At 39.9% G+C, this 26,311-nt stretch overlaps 2 protein-coding genes across 4 annotated transcripts; one reads left to right on the forward strand and one right to left on the reverse strand.

Annotated features, from left to right (window-relative positions):
• The first annotated feature begins 1,432 nt into the window (after window positions 1-1,432).
• Window positions 1,433-8,054, forward strand: lacc1 (laccase (multicopper oxidoreductase) domain containing 1). The gene is made up of 6 exons (XM_042001693.1): window positions 1,433-1,963; window positions 4,800-5,342; window positions 5,507-5,685; window positions 6,049-6,214; window positions 6,342-6,567; window positions 7,459-8,054. The coding sequence occupies exons 2-6, from the start codon at window positions 4,859-4,861 to the stop codon at window positions 7,637-7,639; spliced, it is 1,236 nt and encodes a 411-aa protein (XP_041857627.1). The 5' UTR covers window positions 1,433-1,963; window positions 4,800-4,858; the 3' UTR covers window positions 7,640-8,054.
• A 1,527-nt stretch (window positions 8,055-9,581) lies between these two features.
• Window positions 9,582-25,393, reverse strand: lmln (leishmanolysin-like (metallopeptidase M8 family)). Of its 3 annotated transcripts, XM_042001684.1 has the most exons (16): window positions 24,983-25,390; window positions 24,259-24,362; window positions 24,141-24,171; window positions 23,072-23,154; window positions 22,511-22,628; window positions 21,723-21,901; window positions 21,401-21,506; window positions 20,557-20,651; window positions 20,182-20,299; window positions 18,915-19,022; window positions 18,638-18,825; window positions 18,189-18,321; window positions 17,537-17,696; window positions 17,157-17,287; window positions 15,988-16,198; window positions 9,582-14,958 (listed from the first exon to the last, which is right to left on the reverse strand). In XM_042001684.1, exons 1-16 carry the CDS (start codon window positions 25,118-25,120, stop codon window positions 14,858-14,860), a joined length of 2,004 nt encoding a protein of 667 aa, XP_041857618.1. In that variant the 5' UTR covers window positions 25,121-25,390; the 3' UTR covers window positions 9,582-14,857. The 3 variants fall into 3 exon arrangements, with proteins under 3 accessions (XP_041857618.1, XP_041857619.1, XP_041857620.1); XM_042001685.1 differs by lacking the exon at window positions 18,915-19,022 and having other exon boundaries at window positions 24,983-25,392; XM_042001686.1 differs by lacking the exon at window positions 9,582-14,958 and having other exon boundaries at window positions 16,164-16,198; window positions 17,099-17,287; window positions 24,983-25,393.
• Window positions 25,394-26,311: the final 918 nt, after the last annotated feature.

Genomic DNA, 26,311 nt, shown 5'->3' on the forward strand with positions numbered 1-26,311 from the left:
TAACCTTGGCAGGACAGATGACAGCGAGCTTCCGTCCCACAGGGCAACCATGCAGGGCAGCGAAGAAGAAAAACCTCCTTCTGCTGCAGCAGAAGTCCACTGGGAGCAAGGCCACAGCCTGACATGTCATACATAAAATATGTCATGCAACTGCTTTTGGACTGAACCCAAATCTGCAGCACAGAAACACTTAAAGTGTAAAAACTAAATGCAGCATTTATTTATTTAGCATCCTTCTTTTTTTCCTTTAGTGAATGTGAAGTTAAAAAGCTGTTTATTTACTTTAACAGATGAACTGACTGAGGATCACGTTGGTGAAATCTTAACTGCATATTTGCCTCCCTCTGCTGGTTATTAAGAGTAAATACAGTTTACTTTACAACCTGCAGTGGATTTCTTTTACACAAATGATCTGTAGAGGAAAACAAGGCCGATCAGGCATAGCTTCCGGCAAGAAAGAAACACAGGAGATATAAATGTTAGACAATAAGACCAAATAAAAGCAACAGGTATAAATATAAATAAAAGAGTTCATAAAACAATGTACTTAGGTAAAACAATACAATAAAAACAAAACTACATAAATAGGAAGTATTTAAAATTAACAGAAAAGTATATAATTAAAAAATAAGTAAGAAATAAATAAAAAGGATGATAAAATAAATGAGCTAAAAAAATAGACTAACAAAATAAAATAAAAGTTTAGCTATAAGCTAAGCAAAAAAAAAAGGGGGGTCTTTAGGTTAGTTTTAAAAACATCAACAGTCTTTGCAGCTCTGAGGTTCTCTGGCAGGCTGTTCCACAGTCGAGGGCTGTAGTGATGGAATGAGACCCAAAGGTTCTTGTTCTGACTTTGAGAACAACTGAAAGGCTGGTACCAGCGGACCTCGGGGTCCATAAGGGCTCATTCTAAAAGTAGGTCATATAAAGAGGAAGGCCCAAGTCCATAACGACATTTATAAACCACTAAAAAAAAGAAACTTAAAACCTGAAAACACACACCTGTGTGCAGACATCACTACACCTGACACAACAAATGAAAATCAGAGTTTTGGCCACCGTCCATTCACAGCTGTGCTTGACTTTGAAGTCATTTTCATGCCCATCTTTACCACTAGATGTCAATAATAGTTGCTCACTGTACCTTTAAGGATGACAAGGAAAATCTTGATCAAATAGCTCTTTCAGTTAAGACATAATTTTTCAGCATGAAAATGATATTTAAAGTACTGCTACAGTAAAATCTGACTGGATTTTGTACCAAATCACTTAGAAGGAAAAGAATACAAAACTACAGATTTGGTATTTGATATGTCTTTCGGTTGGTTTTTGAAAAACAGTTTATCTCCTTTCAGAAACCACATCGGCATCCCTGCTGCTGTTTTCAGAGCTTTGACAGGTGTTTATACAGTGTCTTTGGACATGTAATTAAAACTTAACAGGAGTGTAGCTGAGAGCAAAATGAAGACCAGAGAACACACTGAATGTGACCTTGTAATCATCATCCACCACTTATATAGCAGCTACCTCTGAAAGCATGTCCATGGTCAAATATCCTACTCATGCAGTAATCATGTAGCCATTTATCAGATGAATCTTATGTGTGTAGCATTGTGTTTATTCTTAAATAATCATTTTATGGCTTCACACACTTTTCATAGCTGAAGTCTCTCCAGATTTGATATAACTTATTACTCTGCAGCAGGTCAGTTTTCATGAAAAACAATGTTTCTATCAACAAAAATGACAAACACAGGCTCTGACGTGCAGTACAGAAACCTCTTCCTCAGTGTCACATTTTCTGTACTGGCCTTTCCAGTCTTGAAGCAGGAAAGTACACCATCAGCAGATCTTCTTTTTTTTCCCTGCAGCCTCTTTTATCGTGTCTGTAGCTGTACACAGCTTTAATCACGCCGCCGATGCTCTGCACCCTGGGAATTTCCCACATCCTCCTGCTGAGCAGGTAAGTCGGTCAGGTTCACACACTTACAATCACTGACTCAGACTAGATTTCCTCATTCCTTGAGACTCTCAGCACAATGGAAAACTAATGTGGTGAACATTAGATCAGTCAGCCACCGCATGCATACAGCAAACATAGAGGATTCTGAGCACAGCTGTTGTTATTCGTTTATTAAGATAACTGTGTACAAATACATTCACTAGTAATGGGAAGTTGTTATTCTGTTCTTCCCCAAGGCAGCCCACACACCACACTTCTACTTTACTCTGCCCTTAACTAGAATCCTCATAGAATATAACATTTAAGAAGACATTCAGTTAAGCCTGGGAATATTTAAATGACTGTTTCTAAAAGCTGTTGCAGGTTTCAGTTGTTTTATAAATGTGAGGTTAAAATGAAGACTTGGCTTTTAAATAGGAGACGTGTTTACAGTGAACGCTTGTTTTTTCTGAAAACTATGAACATTAAATAATTACAGATGCAAATGTAGCTTCAGGGCAAGAGCTGTTCCAATCCTTCTCCCCCCTTTTTTCCTTTTTGTTGTGCTTGTTACATGTTGCTCTTAGAGTCCAGATCCACCACAGCTTTGGCTTTTTCTATATGTGGAACTTGTATAATTATGTTCTCCACCTGGAGAAGAGACTCCATAAATATGAGCGAATGTGGTCTTTTTTCTGGCAGGCTGAAAGAATATGTAACATCAGGGAGAGCAACTGCATGCAAATAACATTAACATTAATAAAAGTGGCCTGTGGAGCTAAGATAGAATTTATTTTAGATCTACTCATGATTTTGTAATCCTAGCCAAATAGTCCAACCAGGAAGTGGTAAATGTATTTTCTTTAGGTGTTGCTTTGTTATTACTGAATGTAGCTCAGATGAAATGTGAAAAATGCTTCACTTGGTTGTATGTTGTGTTTTTCTTCACTGTGGTAATAACTTACCACTCCTATCCTCTGCTAATGTGCCAGCTTTTCATATTTCCGAGTTCCTTTTTTCCACCTCCCTCATTCGATACATAACAAATTCTTGGTTTGGCCTCTCTTGATGGTCCTGTCATCTCTTTAATGGGTTTGTTGCATTCAAAAGATGACACACTGCTGGTTCACAGCAAAAACTCGAAATTCTGAATGGATTCTTTCTTAATAAAGAGAAGAAAAATAAAACACACACACACATGCATTAAACAGCCTTTTAATCAATACTTTCAGTCATCTGAAAATTGATGGTCTGCATATTAAAGAAATGTTTTTCCTAACCCTGTCCACCTTTTGGACGTGAATACCCTGAAACTAAACTCCAAATTTTCATTTTAATTTTAAATAAGCCAATATTTTTATTTTATTTTTATTTACTCTTATTATAGGGGAGGTTTTAAAAAAAAAAGCTGCAATAAAAAACACAAGAATGACAACCATGCAAAACCATCTACTGAAGTTCTTCTCGGACACCCCCTATCTTTAGTTTGGAAATTCTCAGATGCCCAAGGACAAGTGAACGCAGCACAGATGGTGGTTCTGTTGCCAAGTACATAAACACTGCAGAGGGCGGAAAGTGTCTTTTCATGAAAGAATTAAAATAAAAAAGTAAAATTAAGTTTGCTTTGAGTGCATGACTTATGATATGAAATATTATGATGTGCAAATTAGCTCTTTAAAACATGACATTACTGGAGAAGTCAAAATCAGGAAACTAACAAGCAAAAAATAAATGTGGTAATTGAACCACAGCAAGCAGAGAAGCACAGCTGTGATCACACCAGTGTTCCCATGCCACCACATTTTATCAGCAATTTAATCTAAATTATATCTACGCAAATAATTACATTCAATTAAAAGGCAACTTTCAAAATGCAGAATTATCTTGCCAACTGCTTTTAAATGAGTAACAATGTGTGTCTGACCAGACTGTTTCCATTAAATGATGATGTAGAAACCATAATACCACCAGACAACGACTATGTTGCATGCTGAAAAGACACTTATAAAACTTATGATTAGGCTTAAAACGGATGTTTTTCCTATAATTAAATAAGTATTTTATAATGGTTAAAGTCATACGAAATAATCCTAAATAAAACAGTCAGGGATAAACACAGATGGCCATTTCTACTTGTACATATGCCACCCCCCCTTTTTTTTCTTTTTTTTAAATTATTGCCATATGTATGAAATGTGCTATACAAATAAATGTTTTATCCTACAATTAGCCAAATAATTAAAGGTACATAATGTACAGCAGTTAAAATAGTCTTCTTCTGCTTCCCATTTGTTTTAATATTGTAGGAACTGTTTGTAGACGGATCCGCTCATTCGAGTTAAAATAGTCATAACTCGTTTATACGTTTTTTTAAGACAATGCATGATATATTTACATTGTGATGCACGTTTTGTTATTGCGCAAATATTTTCTGTGTGCTTCCAAGTGTAACTTTACTTTCTTGAGGCGGTAAATTACTTTATTAGAAGGAAATGGAGATAAACGTTGTTGTAGCCCGTTTTAAATGCATAAATGAAACACCTGGGGAAGGGAACCAACACCACGGTCCCATCAAGCAGCTACATGTTGAATTTCTTACTAACACGTTGTGAGCAGATAATAAAAAGCTGCGTCAGCGCAACATTTTCTCTCGGAAGTCGCATTGTTGCAGCGTGTTTTCATGTGGTTGAACAATAGGGTTTGCAAACTTTATGCCCACTAAAACTTTATGCAACAGTAAGCAGAAAAGGAGTTGATAAGAATTTCCACAGTGAGTGAGGGTTTTCCAGTGTGGGCGGAGCCTCGCGGTACAGGAAGTTCACGGGCAGCTTTTGTTTCTCGGGTATTTTGACTGCAAAACATGTTCTTGCTGCAGTACGGAGGACTGGAGGGGTGAACGAAGCTCCGCTGTCCGCAATGGCCGTGCTGGTGGACTTGATTCACGGCTGCTGTCTCGCATGCACCGGCGCGCCTCTGCTGGAGGAGTCTGACTCGCACGTCTTTCTTATGTGCGGGAAAAATCACCGGGAGAAAAACGGGTTTTTAGATACCTTTGCGACCAAGCGCAAAGACGTGCAGGTGCTGGATTCCAGCTCCACTGCGGAGTGTCTCTACCGTTTCAAACGGAGTGTGGATCAGCTGGACCTGAGCTCCATCTGGGTTCTCACCAGTCCGCAAGGTCGAGATGTGCTAGTCCAGTACCAGAAGCTGCTTTTTACCGCCGTCTATGCTTTTGATTATAAAGTGACGCCGGTGGACAAACTCACCTGTCCGAACTACAGTGGCTCCGCCCACACGGACTTACCTGGTGAAGGAGTCCGTGAAGCAGTGTCGGCTTTTCTGCAGCAGTTGCCCGCCTTGAAGGGAGATATAAGAGTTCTTAAGTCCACACTGATTCCAGGTCAGTTTAATAAGGGAAAATACTGTAAAAGCATTTAATATGCAAATATGAAATATTACATTTCTTATCACCTGTGTAGAAAATTCATCAGATTGTTTGACCAGAAACTGGTGGCAGTTTATCAATATTACACAATTTAATTGATCCTTTTTTTTTTCCCCCAGACTGCTTTGGTCATGGCTTCAGCACCCGCTCAGGTGGTGTCTCCTACATCCAGACGCTGTCCTCCATGAATCTGTTCAGCAGCAGCAGGAGGAGGGACCCTGAGGCCGTGGTGATGGAGAACCGACGCAGACTGGGCCTCCATGCTGGTTTCCACCCTCTCCCTCTGCGCCTGGTCAAGGTCTTAAACTAATTTTTCTTCGTATTAATTTTTCACATCCTCAACACGACACAGTGATAAAACAACTGTGTACAGTGAGCGGCTTCAAGTTCACTGAAAGACAGGAAGGTACAGGAGATCATTTATTCCAGCAGCCATCACCCTCTGAAACAAGTCATTCATTCTTAATTCACATTAATGTTTCCCTTAAAAAAAAAAAAAAAAAAAAAACTTACTGCAACATTACATTACTCATTAAGAAAGTAAATGAAGTATTTTTAATTTAATTTATCCATCCATCATTAAATTAGCATGATAAATGGTAGAACTGCTGCAGTTTTGGAGCTTCGGGATATTAAATGTTTAAAATTTTGTTTCGTGCAGGTGAACCACGCCAACAATGTCTGTGTTTTGGGAAAGCCCGAGCCAGAAAGCTATGACGCGATGGTGACCAGTCAGCGTGGACTTGTTCTAGCTGCTCCAGGTGCAGACTGCATGCCAATCCTGTTTGCTGATCCAGTGAAGAAGGTCATTGGAGCTGCTCATGCAGGTCGGTTTGTTCATCAACAAACTCCTGGTGGCAGCCAACATGTGATAAGAGTCATCACATGTTGGCTAACTAGTCATAATTATAATGATTAGAATGGCATATTTTAACATATGAGGTTAACTTGCAGGTTGGAAAGGGACTGTGATGGGGGTTGCCATGGCAACAGTAGATGCCATGGTGGCAGATTTTGGCTGTCAGGTGAGCAACATCGTAGTGGCGGTGGGACCATCAGTGGGGGTGTGCTGCTTCACATTGGACAGAGCGCAGGCTCTGGACTTCGTCAGCATCCATCCAGACTGTGTGCCTGATCCAGAATCAGCCAAACCGCATGTCGACATCCGACTCGCCAACAGGTACAGCTAAAGAATGCATCATACAGTTGATGTTAAAGAAAGTAAACCCTCTTTCAGTTTTAGGATCTTCTTTTGTATCACAAACTCATCTGGTTCTTAAAATGAGATCAATACAACCTCAGATGAATAACAACATGTGACATATGAATACTGTCATGTAACAAATCTAAGACAAAAAGCAGAAGCAGTGTCTGGAAAAACCAAGTGCACACATGATGCAATAGCTTACAGAATAACTTAAATTGTTATCTGTATCATGTGATCAGTCTTCCACGTAGTTGTGGAGGAAATTCTGGTCCATTCTTTACCTCACTGCTTCCATTCATTGAGGTTTGCAGCATCCGTTGCTGCACAGCTCCTTTTTTAAGGTCACCACAGTGTTTCGATCAGGTTGAGGTTGGGACTTTGACCTTGATTCTGCTCTCTCTGCTCTTTCAGTCACTCTGTTGTAGATTTGCTGTGGTGTTTGAGATCAGTGTCTTGTTGCATGATGCAGTTTCAGCCAAGTTTTAGCATCCAACAGATGGCCTACACTGGACTTTGTGGTTGACTCAATGACTGCAAGGTGTCCAGGTCCTATGGCTGCAAAACAAACCCAAATCATCAGCCCTTCACCACAGTGCTTAACAGCTGGGATGAGGTGTTGGTGCAGATATACTGTGTTTAGTTAACCATACTTGTCCAATCATTTTCTAATTTTATCATTATGAACATGGGATCATTTTAAAAGCATACAAGGCTATAATTACTCTACATTTGTCAACGTAATAGTTTGTAGAAATCACTTAACTTTCATCTTAGTGTTGATGTAATTTATTACCAATTACTAATTAACCTTCCATTAGCTTTTCCTCTTATTTAGTTAATTAAATATATCATTTCTCATTCTAGAGTCCTTCTTCAGAAAGGTGGCGTCCTGCCAGAGCACATTCACGACAATACGGTCACAGATCAGCCCTGCGTGACGCCCTGCACGTCCTGTCATCCTGAAGATTTCTTCTCCCATGTCAGAGATGGACTCAACTTTGGCACCCAGGTGGGCTTCCTGTGGATCAAAGAGCATGGAGAATAGTCTGGACTGGATGGGGGGGAATGTTAGAAAGGCAGCTGGACTTACACTTCATATTAATTTTTAACGTATGATGTTCAGCATGGTCAGAAACGGTCCTTTCTTTGTCTGGTTGAAGCATAGAGGTTCTGTTGACAATAATGCATTGAAACAAACAATAAACACTAACATACCTGAGTTATGATACAGCTGTAGGAATGGATGGGAAAGATGACGGGTGTCTGCCAGGATTCATGAATCCTTGTTTGGAGATGCGATCCACTTACTGCACATTACTTTGCACTGAATGACTGTTTTGCATATACAGTCATCCTGCAGAACTAGCAACTAAAGCTTCACAAACTTGCAGGATTTACGGGTTTTTTTCAGCTTTTGTACTGTAAATGTGAAATTTCTTGCAATAAAACTGAATCCTTACCATGTCCATGTTATTTTTATACATTATGTGTACGTTATCACTTTGAAGCCACAATGTCTCAAAAAAGATTTAGACCGATCAAGGTCTTTGTCAGGTGTTAAGAAACCAGGACATGCTTATGAGAAGACAGGAACAAGACATTCATGGACGAAGGCAAAGAATATATAGATGGAAAGCCACTACACCAGCATTTCCAGTAAGAGCAAATATATGCAGAGGATGTGGGACCACTGGATACTTAAAAACCCATCATCCTCACCAACAAAAAAACTTCTGACACAGCGTTCTAATATTCAGAAAACTAATCTCACAACCAGAGATGAATGAAGTGCAGTAAAGATGCCATGGCAACCGGGAGCCATGACAACAGGTCAGCGGAAAACATCGTTCCATTGGGTACCAAGCTCACTGGAAAGCCCTGATAGCCTGAGATGTAAGATCATAGATAAACTTGACACTTGGTGCCTGCTGGGCCTTTTGCCACAGCTAAGAGACAAAGTACTTTCTGAAGATCTGCTTGCATTCACATCTCCAAGCAGATGTGAATACTATATTTAGAGACACCTAAGATAATTTGCACCAGAACAATTGATTGTAGAGATGATTGGCTATATGATTATAAAAGAAGAATAAGGGGCAGTATCTCCCATGGAGAAGTGGTGCAATAAAGACACACCTTCCTAGAAAATACAGTAAGATGTGCTTACCTGAAGCACTGGAAACTGCCAAATAAGGACTCACGGCTCTGGTTTGCTGCCTGAGAAGATACACCAAAGAAGAAGAAGCTACGAGGATAAACAGGATGTTCTCCACTGAAATTTCCAAGATGTACTCTTGTACAAGTCCAGATGTGATGCACTCTGCTGGCTAAAGAAACTAAATTCACTCCTGTTTTGCCGAGCAGCAAAAATGAGCCAGCTGCTAATGGATGTGATCCAACCAGAACGGCTAACACAAGTTCGACAGTGCTGTTCACGGAGAGGCCTTAGAGACATTTCAGGAGGATGTAAGATGCAGGCAGCTACAACATGCATGGAGAACAGGAACATCTGTTACAGAATTTGGGCTGGAAGTCCCAACGTCAAGATGGGAGATGCTGCCAAAGGTGGCAAAAAATGACAGAGCTAAGATCCTGTGAGACTTCCAGATCCAAACTGGTAGGGGGACAACCAGCCAGTGGTGATTCCGATCAACAGCAACATCAACAGGAATACCGTCGGAGAGGATAGAGGACCCAAGCTTGAAAGGAGGCAACCACCGACATGAGCAGTTCAAAACTAGACAGCATCAACTGTAAGTCCTGTATTTATTTGAAGCACTCCTTACTTTTGATGGAGCCTGTACAGCTTGTTGCATGTTTCGTTTTATCTGTTCCCTTTTAAAACATGTCAAGTTGAAATAATTGGAACAGTTCAAACTGAGTACTGCAGGGCGAATCAAGAAAACAAGTTCAGTGTTAAAAGTCTGAAAGATTTATGTTCCCAGCATGTATTTTACATGATAAAAAAAGTACAAAACACAAACTCCTTAGGGATACAGACAGCATTTATTTGAGACAAATCTTGATTTGGCTTTAAAAGCAGCCCTTTTTCTTAAAAATGAGATAAATAGAAAGATAAGCTGAGTAGAATCAGCTGTTTTTTTCCAACAGCCTCGTCACAGCATTCAGTCAACGGGAGACACAAGTAAACATCTCGCATTTCCATGAACACAATTTCACAGATAGATTTTATTTCCAACAAAATCCTGAAATCTCAGTGCATGCATTCAACACATTAACAAAAACTTCACTCAAAACATTTCAGTCAGTTTCCATCAAATTCATGTAAAAATAAGAAAACTGGACTGAGGTCAGATCATCTGCACATAACACAAAGCTGCACACCGAATCAACACTTCTGTAACTTAAATGGTTCCTGCTTATCGTTGACGCGTCACTGCCAAAACATTAAAGACATCTTACAGAACATAGAAACAAATACGTGACAGTTCTGATGGAAATCAACTTTCCAATAAATAAAAAGCCAAAAATAAAGCCTCTTCATTCTCTCACTGCATGTTCGCTCTTCATTCCTACACAAACGAACAGAAAAGTCCTGGAACATTAAGGCCAGTTCTTTTGGTTTAGTGCAAAACATCAAGCTGCAAAATTTCAACATGTCCTTTTTTTAAAAAAAAAGAAAAAAAATCTATCCATTAAGCTGCAGCTGCACTGAAGAACAGCATAGAAGTTTCATTCCACAGAAGCAAAAAGAAATGAGATTATCTGAGGTCCTTCAGTCACCATGTTCTCCGTTTCATCCTGGTTGTTTCTTTATGTGAAACATGGTTTGAGGTCATTGTTTGTCGGACAGTTTAGAAACTGAACTTTAAATGTTGGTCATACGATTTGTGCATCAGTTCTGGTCCATCTCTATCCCATGGTTTCACATCTGTCACTATTTCTGCATCATTGCAATCTATTTGCTGCTTGTTTTGGGGCTCATGTGCCCCTTTGTGGTCATTCTGTGTACATGACCATGCTTGTTTTGAATCGTTCCTTATGTTTTAATGTAGCCTGGTTTAATGCTGTGACTCTGGAAATATTTTGCATAATTCACTTCTTTGTGGAGGTTGTTTTCTCCTTTTTTCCACCTTTTATTTGCTCCTAATATTTATTTGTTGTTTTGTGTCTCATTGCCATTTTTTGCACTGTATTGTCTCTTTGTGTTGGTCAGTAGTGTTTTCAGTTATTTTGTGTCTTTTCATAGCTGCTAATTTGTGTCTCAATGCCTGAATGTATTCAAATTTCTTTCTTTCTCTGTTTTCATGTGTCTGCTGTCACTTTGGAGCTTCTGTCATTTTTTGTCTTTGTTGTACTTTTCTTAGTCTTTACAGTTAGTTTACATCTCTTTGTACTCATTTTTTAAACTTTTAAGCACCTTTGAGCTACATCTGAGAATATTTTTTGTTGCGTTTATCAGTTCATAGGCTTTTTGCCTCATTTTTCAGTATCTTTGTTGCCATTTTACATTAATCTTCAGTCATTTTCAATTTTAGTTGTTTTCTTTTTCTTGTGTTTGCAAAAGAAAATTGTGATGCGATGGCTAATCAGAAAATAATCCAAATAATTTTAGATAACCAGGAACACTAAACTATGACCTCATGAAGTCACATGAAATGAAACAGAAGCAGTTCTAGATGCATCCCTTGAGATTTTAGAATGAAACCCTCTCATGCAACTCCAGTGCAGCCTCAAAAAGAAAAGTATGCATGAAAAAAAAAGTCTTCATTGCACTTGTTTTGTTACACAAACATTTTTTTCAGTCACTGATTAGGATGAAACAACCATCACACAGCAGATAAACGATAACTCTTCCTACTGTACATTAAAAATCCCTGGAAATGTACCGTCACTGCTCACAGTCGGCTCTCAAAGTCAACATCACAAGAAAACATAACCTTTTTTTTTCCACCACACACTGAAACATCTGCTTCAAACATCATATACTGAATTTTGGCTGTAGTTTCCTCCACTTTTTGAACACAGGACTGGATTGTTGTCATTTAGTCATTTAGCAGCTAAACTGATGATGAGTTCAAATCAAGTCGTCTTCGTCACACTTGGCTGTAGCAAATTTCCAAAACTTCAAACAGAGTAAAGATTCTTTCAGTACAGAAATAATAAATGTTGCAATAAGTTTGAAATTAAACAGTCCTAAAGCATTTTCTTTGTATGTTTAAATAAGCACCATTGCTTTGCTATCAGTGCTGTCACTCAGTTTAGATCCAACATCTCTGCAGCACCAGCAGTTGTCTGCTCATGTACTCGATGTTAAACACCGAGCTGTCACACTTCAAGTTAGAGACCCTGGGAGGGTATAAAGCTCCATTTGGACAAGACGTCTGGAGTTACTTTTCTGTTTTTATGAGATCTGAATGGAGCTCCGGGTGTGAGTCATGTTTCATTCAGACAGTCATCATAACAGAAAACACTGCCTGTCTTTTGTCCTCCTAAACTGAGACCTGAAAAGGTTTTTGACAATGTTTATAGTTTGCTTGCAGAAGCCGATGTTCTGATAGAATCAGAGGCTGACTTTGCAGTTCGGGAAAGTACTCCAGGAACTTTTTTTTCCCCCTCTGGAAAAGTTTCTGCACCTTTTGGTGACTTCTGTCTGCAGTTTTTTAAGTGTTGGATCTCCAAAAAAACAAAAAAAAGTCAGACAAACTCTCAGTTTACCATTTGATATCATTTGCGACTGATAATCATCAAGCAATCAGATTTTACTCTATGACTGCATATTTAAAACTGATATAACAGGGATGTGCGGGGCTGGTTCAACAACCTGACAGCTTCCTTAACGTGCACAGTGATCATGTGATAAAGAAAACTAAAACCTGCTTAAAATCAGGGCCTTTTACATAAACTGTCCATGGAAAAAAACATCACTAAACCCAAACAGTAGCCAAGTCTGAAGAGCTACAAATGTGACATGAAATCTACTATAAAAAAAAACACCAAACAAGCCTGGAAATTAATTCAAACTCAGTTCATCAGTCAGTAGGAGCTTCCTCCATTTTCAGTGCAGCTGCTTCTCAGTAAAGTTTCTTATTTCTATTTACATTAAACATTTTCTGCATAAAAGACTCTTCAAGCGTATAAAACTTTAAACAGTTACCTCTAGCTGCCACCAGAGGGCACCAAGCTGCTGTTGTCCCATTCAGAAGAGTACGACTGTCCTTTCAGCTCAAACTTAAGATTCAACAGTTCTTTTTCTGTTTAAAAAACATTTGGAAAAAAAAGAAACAAAAAATGCAGCTGCACATACATTTGTGACTTTTTTGTTTGGTTCCTTCTTCCAGTTTGTGTTACAGGCAACCGTACAGAGAAAGCAAACAAAATGTTTGGGATGATCCTTTGCCAGTTTTTAGATCTATGATTATGTCCAAAAATATCCAGTTTGTGCTCACCGCAGCATGAAGTTAAAAAAAAAATCCCAAGATCCCAAGCTAAAATAATGAGACTTGTGTGGATGCTGGAGCGAAGTAATCAGGCATCTGCTACGCCACAAAAAAACAAACAAAAAAAAAAACAAGACAGCCTGACGTCCAGTTTAAAAAGAAATAATCTGATCTGTTAAATCAAACCAGTTATGTTTCAGGAAATGTTCCTCATGCTGCTGTGATTATTTTCATGCACTAAAGGAGCCCGGTCACTCTTAAAGGGCTCCGATCGCGGGTTTACATGCATTACGGTAACTTGAGCCCTTTTCCAACATCTTGCTTTTGAGTGCAATGGAACAGTGTTTAGTCCGCATTGGCAAGTTTTAAATGACTCTAGTCTAGTAGTGGTGGGAATTTATCAGCTCTAATTGGCTGTGATGGGTGCTTATGCTGGTTCTCATTTAGGGTGCTGCAAGATTGGGCCAGGGTCAGTTTGCTTTACAGAAGCACAGTTTAGGCGACAGCAACAACTTCAGAATAAACATATATTGATTTTATTGTCTGTAAAATACTGGCAGCTCACTCAGAGTTTTACTGTGTGGGCGTGACTTCCTCAGTCCAGGCAAAAAAAGAAGTAATAAACTAGCTTCATCATCTCAGAAAATTACACTTAGACTTTGGGTTATAGTAATTCCACGCCATCTTATTGTAGCTCACAGGCCAGTCCAGGAGGTAGTAGAAGTTACTGGATGGAACTTGTAGCTCTCAGAGGGTAAACACACAACTGCTGGCAACTGGAAAGTATTTAGTGCTCAAGTTTAAAAAACAAAAACCTGTTTAAAAATGCTACTTTTGCTGTTGCTAAAAAACTACCAGTATACACGCATGATACACAGATACTAATTAACGACTTCCAAGATAAAACATCACAGCAGTGAAATTATGTCACTTATAGAGAAGTATGCAGACTACATTACCATGTTTCTGAAGAACATGGACAGTTCCCCAACATTTATCCCTAGAAAAATCCATTTGGTGACTTTCATGGAACTTGATTTACTTCTTTTCTTGATCAATTAATCAGCCAACTGGTTTAGTTCCTCATGACTGACACATCTGCTCTAACCTTTTGTTTTGGTTATTTTAGTACTTAATATGAAGCTAATTAAAATGTGGCCTGAAAAGATAGAGGTATCCGTCTGTAATCTGCACCCCACCCTGGAAAAGGAAAAATAATTTGGTTTATTGTTCTCTTCACTGCTGTTCCAAACTAAGGTGGTCCCTGCAGATGGTTCGATCACCTGTGGGTTACGACATTAGCTGCCACATAGCTGCTCGCCATGTTGATGACTGTACCCCTGCAGGTGAAGGCCTTGTGGCCTTCAGAAACTTGTGTCTGTGCATTTACAGCAGGGAAATTTTCAAGGAAAAATGCACCTTGGTATTTCAGATGTCTGTAGTCCCCAAACCTGATTACAGTGACCAGATTCTCAGTAAAAGTAAAGCTGACTGTAACTTGGTTACTGAAGTGCATGTAAACACACTGATCACACCTGAATGGAGCTTCAGCAAAAGGACCTCTGACAGTACTAAGAGATGTAGATATAGATCTGTGATCAACGATAAAAACAACAGGAAAAAAGAGGGAAAAAAGAAGGTTCTGAGGATGGAAAGAAGAAAGAAAAACTGAAGAGAGGAATAAAAGAAAATGATTCAAAAGAAGTAAAAAAGAACAGCCTTTTTTTCTTGAAGCTGAGGGAAAGAAAACAAATAACAGGGAGGAGAAACAGGATCTGGCCTAATCCTCAAAAGATTACAGTACAGACGAGAGCTCAGCTTCCTTGGAGAGCAAGTGTGTGTGTGTGTGTGTGTGTGTTTTATCAGCTGCAGTGGCAAAGCATCAGTCCAGCCAGCAGGGGAAGCAGGTTGAGCAGAAGCAGCCACAGAGTGCTGGCCAGTCCTGGAGAACTGGAGCACGGATCTAAAAGACACAGAAAGCTTATTACAAAAGTTTGTTAAATACAACTGACACACACTTTTTGTTTAAATTTACAGTCCAGTGCAAAAGGTCTGTTTCTGGGGAGGATTCATCCCTCCATCAGACCTGCTACCACTGATTTTCAGTCTAGTTCTTGTATTATTTAACATACCTCAGCCTTTCCTCCCTGTTTCTCTTCCTTAAAAATGGCTTCTGACAGCCAGCTTACTATGGACGCCCTTTCTGAAGAGGCTTGGCCAACAGCAAATGGACCAACTAAAGATCTAGATTCATTAATCAGATTCTGTGTCAGAGCTTTACTTAATTTGGTCCTGTTACTTAAGAACGTGTTCATCTGCTGTAGATAGTTTTAGGCCTGACACTTCTTCTTTTGTTTTTTACTTGTTCATTTTCTTCAAATGTTTTAAGGACACACTGCCCACCAGGCTGCGGTATGATGAGTTTTCAGTTTTCAGCTCTTTGAGAATCGCCTTGTTGATACAAATGCATTCGTTCCTGTCTGTCAAACTGAGTTATCTTTGGTATTTTTTTATACAAGTAACCAAAAAAGTCTGAACAAATGTCAAACAAATGTCTTTTCAACAGGCTGCTGGTAAGAAAGTGCCTAAATTAAAATGTGTTCTTTGTGTCCGTTATATGTCGACACAACAGTGGTTCATCCCTTGTGTTCGTTCTCGTTTTATGCTTGAATGATTAACAGGTTAGTGTTAAAGAAGTGTAAGCAGACAAACACACGCCCCTGAAAATCATCAGGTACAAGGACTGGACTGAAAATTAGTGATAAAGGTAACAAATCTGCAAAGAGAAATTATCAAAGACCTTCAGGAAACCTGGAGAACTACCGATCAAAACTGTAAACGATAACAAGAAAATCTGGCAAAATTTAAAGATAAGGAGGAGGATCGGGATTTGAGCCCAACGCCGTAGTTGTGTCTTTTTTAAAAGACTATTTGTTGAAATGTGTTGTTGTTGATATCAACAGGCGATTCTCTGCATCTGAGTGATGCTAACCGATGGGGTTGCTCCTGGAGGTGTTGATGGGTGGGAGCTGATGAGGGAGGGGGCAGTTGTCGCAGAAGTCTGTGCAGGCGGGGCAGATCAGGACGCCGTTGTAAACCCAGTCGCTGACTCGGACGCTGACACTCAGCAGCTGACCTTTCCGGACGCACAGGAAGGAGCGATCCTGAACGTACACCATCAGACCCTGAGCTGCACAGGACACCTGCAGAGATAAAAAGACACAAAAAACATTAACAGTGTTCATCTGTGTTGCACAAGATTATTTGACTTAAACTTGAATCAGTTCTCTCACAATACAATAAAATATCTCTCATTTTTGTGCCTCTACAGACTCTTTTCTGTCCCACATTATACAGTTTAATGTTTATCTGTTAACATGTTGGGGGGGGGGGGGGGGGGGGGGGGGGGGGAGCTGAAGGGAAAGACAAATATGTTCATTCGCTACCTTCTTTAAAATGTTCATGTCGGTTTGCTGTTTAGCAGAAAAACTGAGTGGAATCATCAGCTGTGATTGTTTGCCTTTACACTCCCTGCTGAATTCAATCCAAAGCTTAGAAAGATCAACTTTAGCACACAAGTTCTCCACTGAGGGCAAAGGAGCCCCAAGAAAGGCTAATGCAAGATTTGTTTTTTTAATTTCTTTTTAAATATAGATGAAAATTAGGGGAAAAGCAATAAATTATAATAGAAGAAAGATTTAAGCCACTTTTTATTTGTCTCAAGCTGCTTCAAAAGCAGAGAAATAAATTTAAATGTATGTTGTTTCAGAAAAATCCTTTTGGACAGAAGTTTTCAACATTGTGTACCATTCTTCTAAAGAATGGTATGCCTTGTAACGCAACATTACAAATGATAATTGAGAACTAAAATATCAAAGTTACTTAAACGAAACACATATTGATCCCAGCTGAGGAAACAGAACTACATGCACATTGTTTCTTTATACAATCTCAAAGTTCAGCTTCACCTATTTAGTGCGGAAATTAATTGTTCATCTGGTGACATTAGCTTCTGAATTTTGATGTTAAGTTTATGGTACAAGACTGAACACATAAAAGTGTACTGCACCTCCTCAAGAGGAGACTGGGTTAACTGGGCTCACTTTATTACTCAGTGTAGAGTCTGAAGCTACACGGTAAACTGTCAAAAAGTGACACCACCTTGTAGCATCCGGAGCCCCAGTCCGGGTACGTCATCTTCCGGGTGCACTGCTCCATCACAAAGGCTGACTTCTGGTAAATACACACAGAGTCTGGCCCATACTGCTCCGCTCCATAGTTCCTCCACCAGTCTGAATACACACACACAAAGTTAACTCATATACAGGCAGCGCCCCCATCAGCTGAATGAACAGTTTTAATCAACAATCTAAGTAACTAACAGTAAATGTGTCAGCATGTTTCAGTCAAAGTGCTTGTAGGACACATATCAGCAGCAAATACATAGTTTTTTAAAGCTCTGTCTTCATTTCTCTTTAATAAAGCCATTTGTGAACATATTTGCTTTCCAACAATGATGTTAGCAGCAGTGGGAACAGTACCTGGCTGGTTCTCAGACACTCTGCAGTAGGAGTTTCTCTGGTACTCTCCGCTGAGGTGCCAGCTGAACTCCTGGCTGAAGGGACAGTAGTCGGCAATCTCTACTGCACCCCCGAAGGACGACAGCTGATCAGCCGCCACGTCCGGGATCCGGTCAAAGTACTGCCACATAAAACACATGGAGGTATATTTACAGCCCTCTGACAGACAGAAGCAGCTTTGTGTTACATTCACTTTTCAATGAAATGTGATACAAGTAAAATCTGACTGACTACTTATTCTTAGTCACACATAGTGGGGTGACAGAGGTCAAATATAAAGGATAAACAGCATACTAAAGCAGTTGTACAAAAGCAGAACTTACTTTAAAAAAGAAAAGGAAAAAAATACTTGATTCAGGGATTAATTTGTAATCATTTAACCTTTTATATTAAATTTCTACTGTAAAATATAACATCAGTGTAACTGTTCTTGTTGATACTTCATCAGTTCAGACTCCGGTGTTTTACAATGTGAAACAAAATGTGGTTTAAACATTTAAGAGACTATCAGGACATCAAGAAACATCCCAGTTAAACCTCTGCTCTGCGTTTTCTATAAGTCTCACCACTTCATACAACTTCCCAGCTGCTGCTCATAGTTTCTCTTGTATACCTGGTACTCCAGCGGCAGATCCTGGGGGTATTTCTGCAGGTTGCAGACAGCCACAGCCAGCTGGTCCTGTCTGCAGGTGAGCTGTAGAGGGGAGGCTCGCACTGTGTCGCAGTACGGTGTCACAGGGTGTCGCCTGCAAACACAAAGGCAAAAAAATACAACGTCAAAAAGCTGCCATAGCTCAGCTGTTTTCAGCTGTTTGAGCAGCTGAAACCTCAAACAGAGTTAGATTGTGAAACTTCCTGCTAAAAAATTAATCAAAAGAAATCAAATATCAAAACGATCATGGGATGTACTCAAATGCAGTAGTTAAAATACTGCTTTAGTGAATTTATTGTCACTTTTTATACAAAATCAAATTAAAGGAATAACTCATTGACTGTAATATTTCTTTTCTGAATCACAATCTTTGTGGTGATAAGAGCTCATCTTTGGATAATTAATGTGACCTCTGTCTCTGTCTGTCCATCCAGAACTTGCAGCTCTTCATGACAAAGTCACAGCCAAGGCCACGGCCCCAGTCCAGCCTCTGAGCCAGGCTGTAGTTGGCTCGGTACCAGCCGCTGTCCTCCATGATGGCCAGCGTGAGCCGAGAAAACACCCGGTTCTGGGTGTGGGAGCCCGTCATCGCTTCATTCTGAGGGCAAAAGAAAAACAGACAAAAAGATGAATTTAACAGATTAACCGCATTGTTTTCCATTGAAAGCAAGTAGAACATGTTTTGACCTCCAGCAGTCTCTTCTCCCAGTGATTGAGTTCAGTTCCCGTCCCTCCCTGGTTCTCCAGCTCCATCCCCTCCAGGATGGGACAGTTAAAATGTCTTCTTGCCTCCTCCTGGAAAAGCAACACATTCGGATCAGCTACTTCTTTACACCGACTATAACAACCAAACTGCAGTTACTTCACTGACAGCCTCAGAGTCTATAGCTTCATTTTCTCAACTCACTCAAATTTGATATCTACCTATGATCAGTTAACCCTTAAAACTCCAAGCCATTTCTTTTCCTGCTATTTTTTGTTTTGTTTTTTTAATGAAAACGTGTGTAGAACTTCAACCCTTTTAATTCCAGTCAACAAACAGATGTGATTTCTTCAAGACAGCCTCAGTTGTAAGATTATGGTGTGGCATCATAAAGGCCAACCACAGACAGAAACACACAGATCAACAGCCTTTTTCCATCTGCATATCATTCTTTCAAGTCTTCGCTTTTTTGAGAAAAAATATTGGCACTGAAACAAACACACAAGGTGTTTTTTTTGTGGTGATTTACAGTGACATGTTGGGCTGCATGGTGGTGTGGTGGCTAGCACCATTGCCTAACAGCAAGAAGGATCCTGGTGCAAGCCTTGGCTTAGGGAGGGGTTGGAACAGGGGGTCCTTCTGCATGGAGTTTGCATTTCTCCCCGTGTATGCATGGGGTCTCTCCAGGTACTCCGGCTTCCGCCCACAGTCCACAGACATGCATGTTAGGTTAATTGGTCACTCTACAATCTCCCTTGGAGTAATTGTGAGTGATTGTCTCTCTATGTTGGTCCTGCAACAGACTGGTCCAGGCTGTATCCTGCCTCTCGCCTCTTAGCTATTGAGATTGGCTCCAGCTTCCGGATAAGCAGTACAGATGATGAATGGATGGATGGATGGACGGACGGATGGATATGCTATTTAGCTCAATCCAACTTTATTTGTTAGCAGTTTAAAACAACCACTGAGGACCAAAGTGCTGTACAAAATTTCAATAAAAGACATAATAAATAATTAACATAATAAATTATGTCAAAAACATCTTCTTGGCTTTTTCGAGCTTTTTTAATTTATTTTTCTTCTTTTCAGACAGACATGTAACTTTGGACATCAATTTAAAACTGCCTGGTTGGTGGAAAGTTTGATATGAAGTGTCTCCATCACAATTTCCAGGTTAATATAGAGGTCTCTTAGCAACATAGTAGCTTAACTTTAAGACTGAAACTGTACTCCGAACAAAGTGCTTCTTACCACGACACGAGGAGTGACGAGGACGTGCACATGGTGTCGGACCATCACTCCACCTCTGATGTCCCACAGTCTGCTGACTCTCCTGATTACCCCCTCGCTCCACTGGTACAGACCCAAGCTGACACAGGTTTAAAATAAAAAGTCATATGTAGAGGGATTCTGGCTTAGCATCAATATGTGACATAAATTCTTTCAGATGCCAAAAATGGGAACAGTGCTGATCATTTTGTCATAGTAAATATTTGAGGTCCACACCAGGCAAGTCAGGTGTGTGGAGGTGAGAAAGTGGTCAGTTTGTGACGAGGCTGCCAGGCAAAAATCTATTCATGGTGACATTTCAGCTGACAGAGAGCGTTTGAGACTGATTGTATTCACCTCTCGTTGAAGGCAGGCAGACCGCTGGCGAAGCGAGGAGTAAGAGGTTTGCCCTCGTCGTCGTGGTAGAAGGCAAACAAACCGGCTGAAAAGCCCTGAGAAAGAGCACACAGATTCAACTTCAGTTCACCTCATTCGTATCAACATTCTTCTTCTTCTTTTTCCTTCAACTGCTCCCTTCAGGGGTCGCCACAGCGAATCATCTGCCTCCATCTCCATCTCGAACTGATTCACATATTGATCAGGCATACATTTTACATTGGATGCCCTTCCTGACACATCCTCTGCATTTATCCAGGTTTGAGACCCAAACAAGGAGAACACTGACATGTGGGGACTGAATTCATGTCAACAAAAATTACACAGATTAATTCTGTTCTAAACATGGTTAAGGTCTGATTGCACCTCCTTTTAAAACACAAATCTGTCTTCCAGTAACACGGGGTGGGCTCAACTTAAAGCCACCTTAACCCCTAAAATTCAGATAGTCAGGTAGCCTACAGAGAACCCATGATGAACATGCTACTACACACAACTGGGAAGACTTTAATCTGTTTCAGTAGATGTACCTGTATTTAAAAACCTATTTAAACACATTACTTTTGATGAAAAGAGGATGAACCTGTTAAATAATTAAGATATTTAGTGCAAATGTTGCTTGAGCTTTTGCTATTCACCACTTTTGGCACTTTCAGGCCCTCTCATATCGTGTTTGATCAATATATCACATCATCACATTTGTGCTGAGATTCAGAAAAAACATTCTTTTATCCAGATGCAGACACAGTATATATAATATCTTTCATGTTTCTAGTCATGCAGTGCGGTCAGAGAATATGTTTACCAGAGCATGGATGATCTCATGTTTGACTGTGGAGAGCATCCCTTCAAACTCCTGAGCCTGAGGGGAGATCATGGCAGGACACAGGTTGGCGTAGCCGGCTACAGGCCTGAAAACACACACAGACACACATCATTTATACTTAGACAACAATTAACTGTCTAAACCAAGAATGCCAGACTTAAATGAACCTGTGTTTAGCTTCAATAAAATTTATCCCGTGGTTTATGTTTATTCTGCTGACTGAAATGAGTAAATTTTACACAACAGTGGAGTCTTTGGCTGTTTTTTTTTTTTTTTTTTGGTGCAAGGTTCATCGTCTTACCTGTCCAGCTCTGCCTCCAGCTGGCAGTACGCAGCATAGGCCACTATATTCTCCTGCCCACAGCGCTCTGTGGTGATACCGCTGACATAGAGCACAAAGTCAGACCCCTCCACTCCAGGGCCATCTGGTGGTCCTGCAGGCCCACATGACTTCCCAGACTCACTGCATATTTTACATTGCTGAAACAAAAAAATATATCAAACATGAGTAAGAAAAGAAACTAAAATCTGGAGGTGAATCTATTCTGGCTTCAGCAGAATCAAAGCACAACCTACGTAGAAGATGAAGAACTATTATTAGCTCCTGCCAAGTGTCTACAATAACTATAATCTGATTACCACCCTGACAATAACCCTCTTTCATCCTACTACCCTCCACTCTGTTATTCCCTCTTTATTCCCCTCAGAGCTGCTGTAGCACAGCAGGTCATCCACCAGTTAAAGTTGGTTGTTTGAACCACAATCCCTCCTGCCTACATGTCAAAAAGTCCATAACCAAGACACTCAGTCCCATAAATGGAAAAAAGAGCTGTAAATTTATGGTCTGTAAATGTGTGTTGCCAACATTGTTTATACTATAGCTTTTAACTGGGGAGTGTATAAATGACACAAAGCCCTCTATAGTGTTCCTGTACGGGTTGATGTCACCTCACAGGTGTTTTCTGACAAACTAACAGTATTTTAATAGTCCTGTTCTTTGGATTTGACCCAGTGGAGCTTTTAGCATGGCTTTAATTTGAGTCCCATCTTTATGTTATGCGTGCTGTTATCTTTGTGGGCTTTCCTCACCTGCAGGTGGTGCTGTGGAACGATGACGGGGCCACACCTGGTGACGTCTGCGCAGGCATCCTGGCAGTAGCGATGAGGGTCATCTCTCTTCCTCATGTACTGGTTGGTTGCACATTGTCTGAGAGAACAAAAAAAGGGAAACAGATGTTTAAACATATTCACAGTTTGAGCTGCGTCCTTGTTGATTTCACAGCCTTAAAAAAAAACATTTAAAGAAACATCATATATATCAGAGCTGCTACCGGAAGGTAATGGCTTATTTACATCTTACACAGCATCAGATTAATCTATTAGAAAAATTCAACAATAAATGTAAGTGATGTGACTGTGGTAAGCCTAATTTGAACCTCCTGCATAATCAAATTAATAAACACAATAATTTCAACTTTTCATTTGTGTAAACGTCTTAAATTTCAATTTGTATTGTACTGCATGTACTATACGTAGAATTTATGTCAGTCTGAGGCTTGACAGTTTTATATCAGGGGTTTTAACCAGTGGAGGGAGTCAGATTATTGCATTCCTGAAGTCTAAAACATAAAGATGAGGGGAGCCACATACCTGCTGAGCAGTACAGGACCCACCCTGCGTCTTACACTGAAGGCCCTCTGCAAGTAGTCGATGGCTTGAGGAAACAACTTATCCTGAGGATGAACACACAGTTTCAACCTTGCCACAGTCAACAATAATGTCAAGACATCTGTGTTTATAGCCCTACGTCTCTTCAGTGACCACATAAGAAAATACATTGGTCAGCTGGAGCTAAAGCTGAATGAAGCTGTGCTCGAGCTGTAGTTGTTCTCACAGCCGCAGGCTGCAGAATGACAGTTTTAAATAGTCCTTAAACTGCAGAAATGTTACAAAAAAATACATTTGGAGTTGCAATGGAAAAGTTGGCTCTTGTGCAGATCCATTTAATTTGTTTTAATATATTGGAGGCCAAATTTTTGAGAAAGAAACTCAAAGGAACTTTGAAAGAATTCAGCCCTCGGTATTAATACATCAGTGGAACAATTTGCTTAACCCTCCTGAGGAAATCACCATGATACTTTAATTCCTGGAAAATCTCCTGAATATTATTTCTTCCAAATTGAAATTCCTGGATTTAAAGCTGCTGTACAACTGTATTTCAAAGTCTCAGGCATTTCAGATACTGTTATTAATCATCACCACCATCAAGAAAGTGTCTCACGTTCATTGCAACAACCTGGCTTCTTCAGAGCCCTGATCTCAACTCACTGGTGCTTTCCAATTACACAGTACAGTACCATGTGATATTAGTTTGGCACATCCTATACTTTCTTGGTACTACCATGGTTCCAAGTCTGCTGAGCCAACACCATGTGGTGACGATGAAACACGGTGGAACACTGACTGGTCCTCACAGCTCAGGTTTTGCAGAATAAACTCATCATGATTAGAGAGAAATCATGTTTTTTTTTTTCCTTCCGGTTGCAAAAATGGAAATATGGCCATGAGTATACAGCTTTAAAACATTCAACCATGCGCATGTAGGTGACACCACATGTGCTACAGTGAGGCAACAGTTTGTCACCACACAGTAAAAATTTATTTTCTTTTAATATAACCAAAATCTATGAGAAAATCAGGTTATCAGGTTATTCCTTACCTTTACTAGTCTTCTTTTGTCTGCTTGGAGCCTGTAGGGGAGAGAGAAGTATCAGCTTATGATTACTCCAACATTAATAACAAGATGGTGCCAGAATCATAGAAAACAAAGTACATACTGGTCAACACTGCTGTCATAGATTATCTTTATCTTTAGCTGCAGGTCATTAGGTGAGCTTCTCTTAGTCAGACGCTCCGGCTTCAAGTACACATGATGGACAACCTGAAAAAGGTGTGTAATATGAATAAGATCTAGAAATGTGACATATAACAACAGGTGATAGCTGGAAATTTAAATGTGAAATAATGTTTAGTAATAATCAAACAAGCATGGCTTTTCATGGCTAATCCAGGTGCATTAGCACCTAAAAAGTTATCAGAATGACATGGATTGGTATACTGAGTTTGGCTTACAAAAATTACACTTTTATTTTTAATAAGCTTACTCAGACATGTTGCATTTGTTTTAATGAGTAACCTTGGCTTGAGGAGAAAAGTCCAAAGCACGGGGAACTTTAAAATCATTGCCTTTACACCGTAAATGTATGGGACGGATGCTGTGATTTAACAGTAACTGTAGCAGGCTAGCTTCATGTTAGCTTGTAGCTTACTCACTAACTGTAGTGTAGCTACAGAAATAGAGATTTTCAAAGACCGTGATCGGTGGTTGCAGAGCAACATATTATAACGTATAAGATTAACTCAAATCTGCTGTTATAAAACGTAAGGTAATGTACATAGACTGGTTTGTACCGAGCAGTTGTAGCTATGCTAGCTTAGCTCTTCCAATGCTATATACTCAGATTATTGGATATGAACACCGAACACATCACCACGGCTCACCTCGCTGGGAGAAGGAACTCGGTGTCTGCAAGAACCGTGACAGCTCGCTAGCACAGCCAAGAGGGAGAGGATGACAACAGGGCCGAGGAGGAACCAGGAAACGGACGGCTTGCCATCCCCCCTCAGCCTCAGCTCCATCCTCCGACCTGCCCAACAAGCGGGGCTTGGCAGATCGAAATCAACAGAACCTCCGCCGATCTCGGTCCGGTCTCCTCGGTGCTCGTTTCATTCATCGCTTGCGGGGTGAATCAGAACATGTCAGCATCCTGGAAAATCGATCGATGTTATGTTTTTATGTCGCAGGAGAAGAGACGGCAGTAATGGCAGTAACGCCAGCCGGTAAAAGCCTTAACGTTCGCCTGATAACTGCAGTGGGTTCTAGTTTGTTGTTCGGTGTCAGCTGAGAGAGTAAAGCGCCGGTTTTCCGAAGATCGTCCATGAAAAAGATGTACCACTCAAAGAAAATGTTTTTCTTTGGTAAGCGCACCAACAATACAAAGATCGTATGTTTACTAGATGAGTTACTCACAACTAGAGAAGATATATGTATATGTACTCCTTGCGAGTGCTAAATTAGCCCGCAAGGCGGTGTAAAAATGCAAAAGAATTTACTCAAATGTACTCAAATGGGGTTTATAAGCCTAACAACTGAAAAATATAACTTAAGAGTTTTTCACAGAAGCGTAGAAGGTTATAAAATGATTAACTGTATGATGATCCCACTGTGTAATTCAGAGAAGAAGCAAAAATCAGTTTGCAGTTATTCTTCTGTAGGACATATCAGTTTGATCTGTCATAAAATTAGAGAACAGAAAATATCATTGGGGCCATGTGTATCTGAAGTGGGAGTGTTGTTTTCAATTAATTCTGTACTCACAACTTTTTAAACTTTGCTGGATTTTTTTAAGATACAGCTACGTTGATCTGGCTAATCCTGTTGCATTTATTGGGAGTGGTTTCACTGTATTCCCACGCTCTTTGGCACAGACACTAAAACTTGATTGATGAACTTCAGAGAGACGAGTTAAATGTGATTAGTTTTGGGGGGTTTCGTTGAACTGATAGTCACTGATAGCTAAAAGTGACTAATGAACAGCCATCCAGTCTGATTACCTCTGTCTGATTACATTAACTCATCTGGTTCAAGAGTTCAAATCAGCTGCCTGCTGACTGTCGTATTTGTGAGAATGAACCTCAAAAGCTCCTGTTTACTGTCAAATAGTATTCTTCACATTAGTAAATGTTCCCAAAAGTTGTACTAGGCTACTGCTGTTAATAATGGAAAGAAATGTAGCACAGAGTCTTCATAAGTAAAATAAATGAGTGTTA

This window comes from Melanotaenia boesemani, chromosome 12 (assembly GCF_017639745.1).
Source record: "Melanotaenia boesemani isolate fMelBoe1 chromosome 12, fMelBoe1.pri, whole genome shotgun sequence".
NCBI lineage: Eukaryota > Metazoa > Chordata > Actinopteri > Atheriniformes > Melanotaeniidae > Melanotaenia > Melanotaenia boesemani.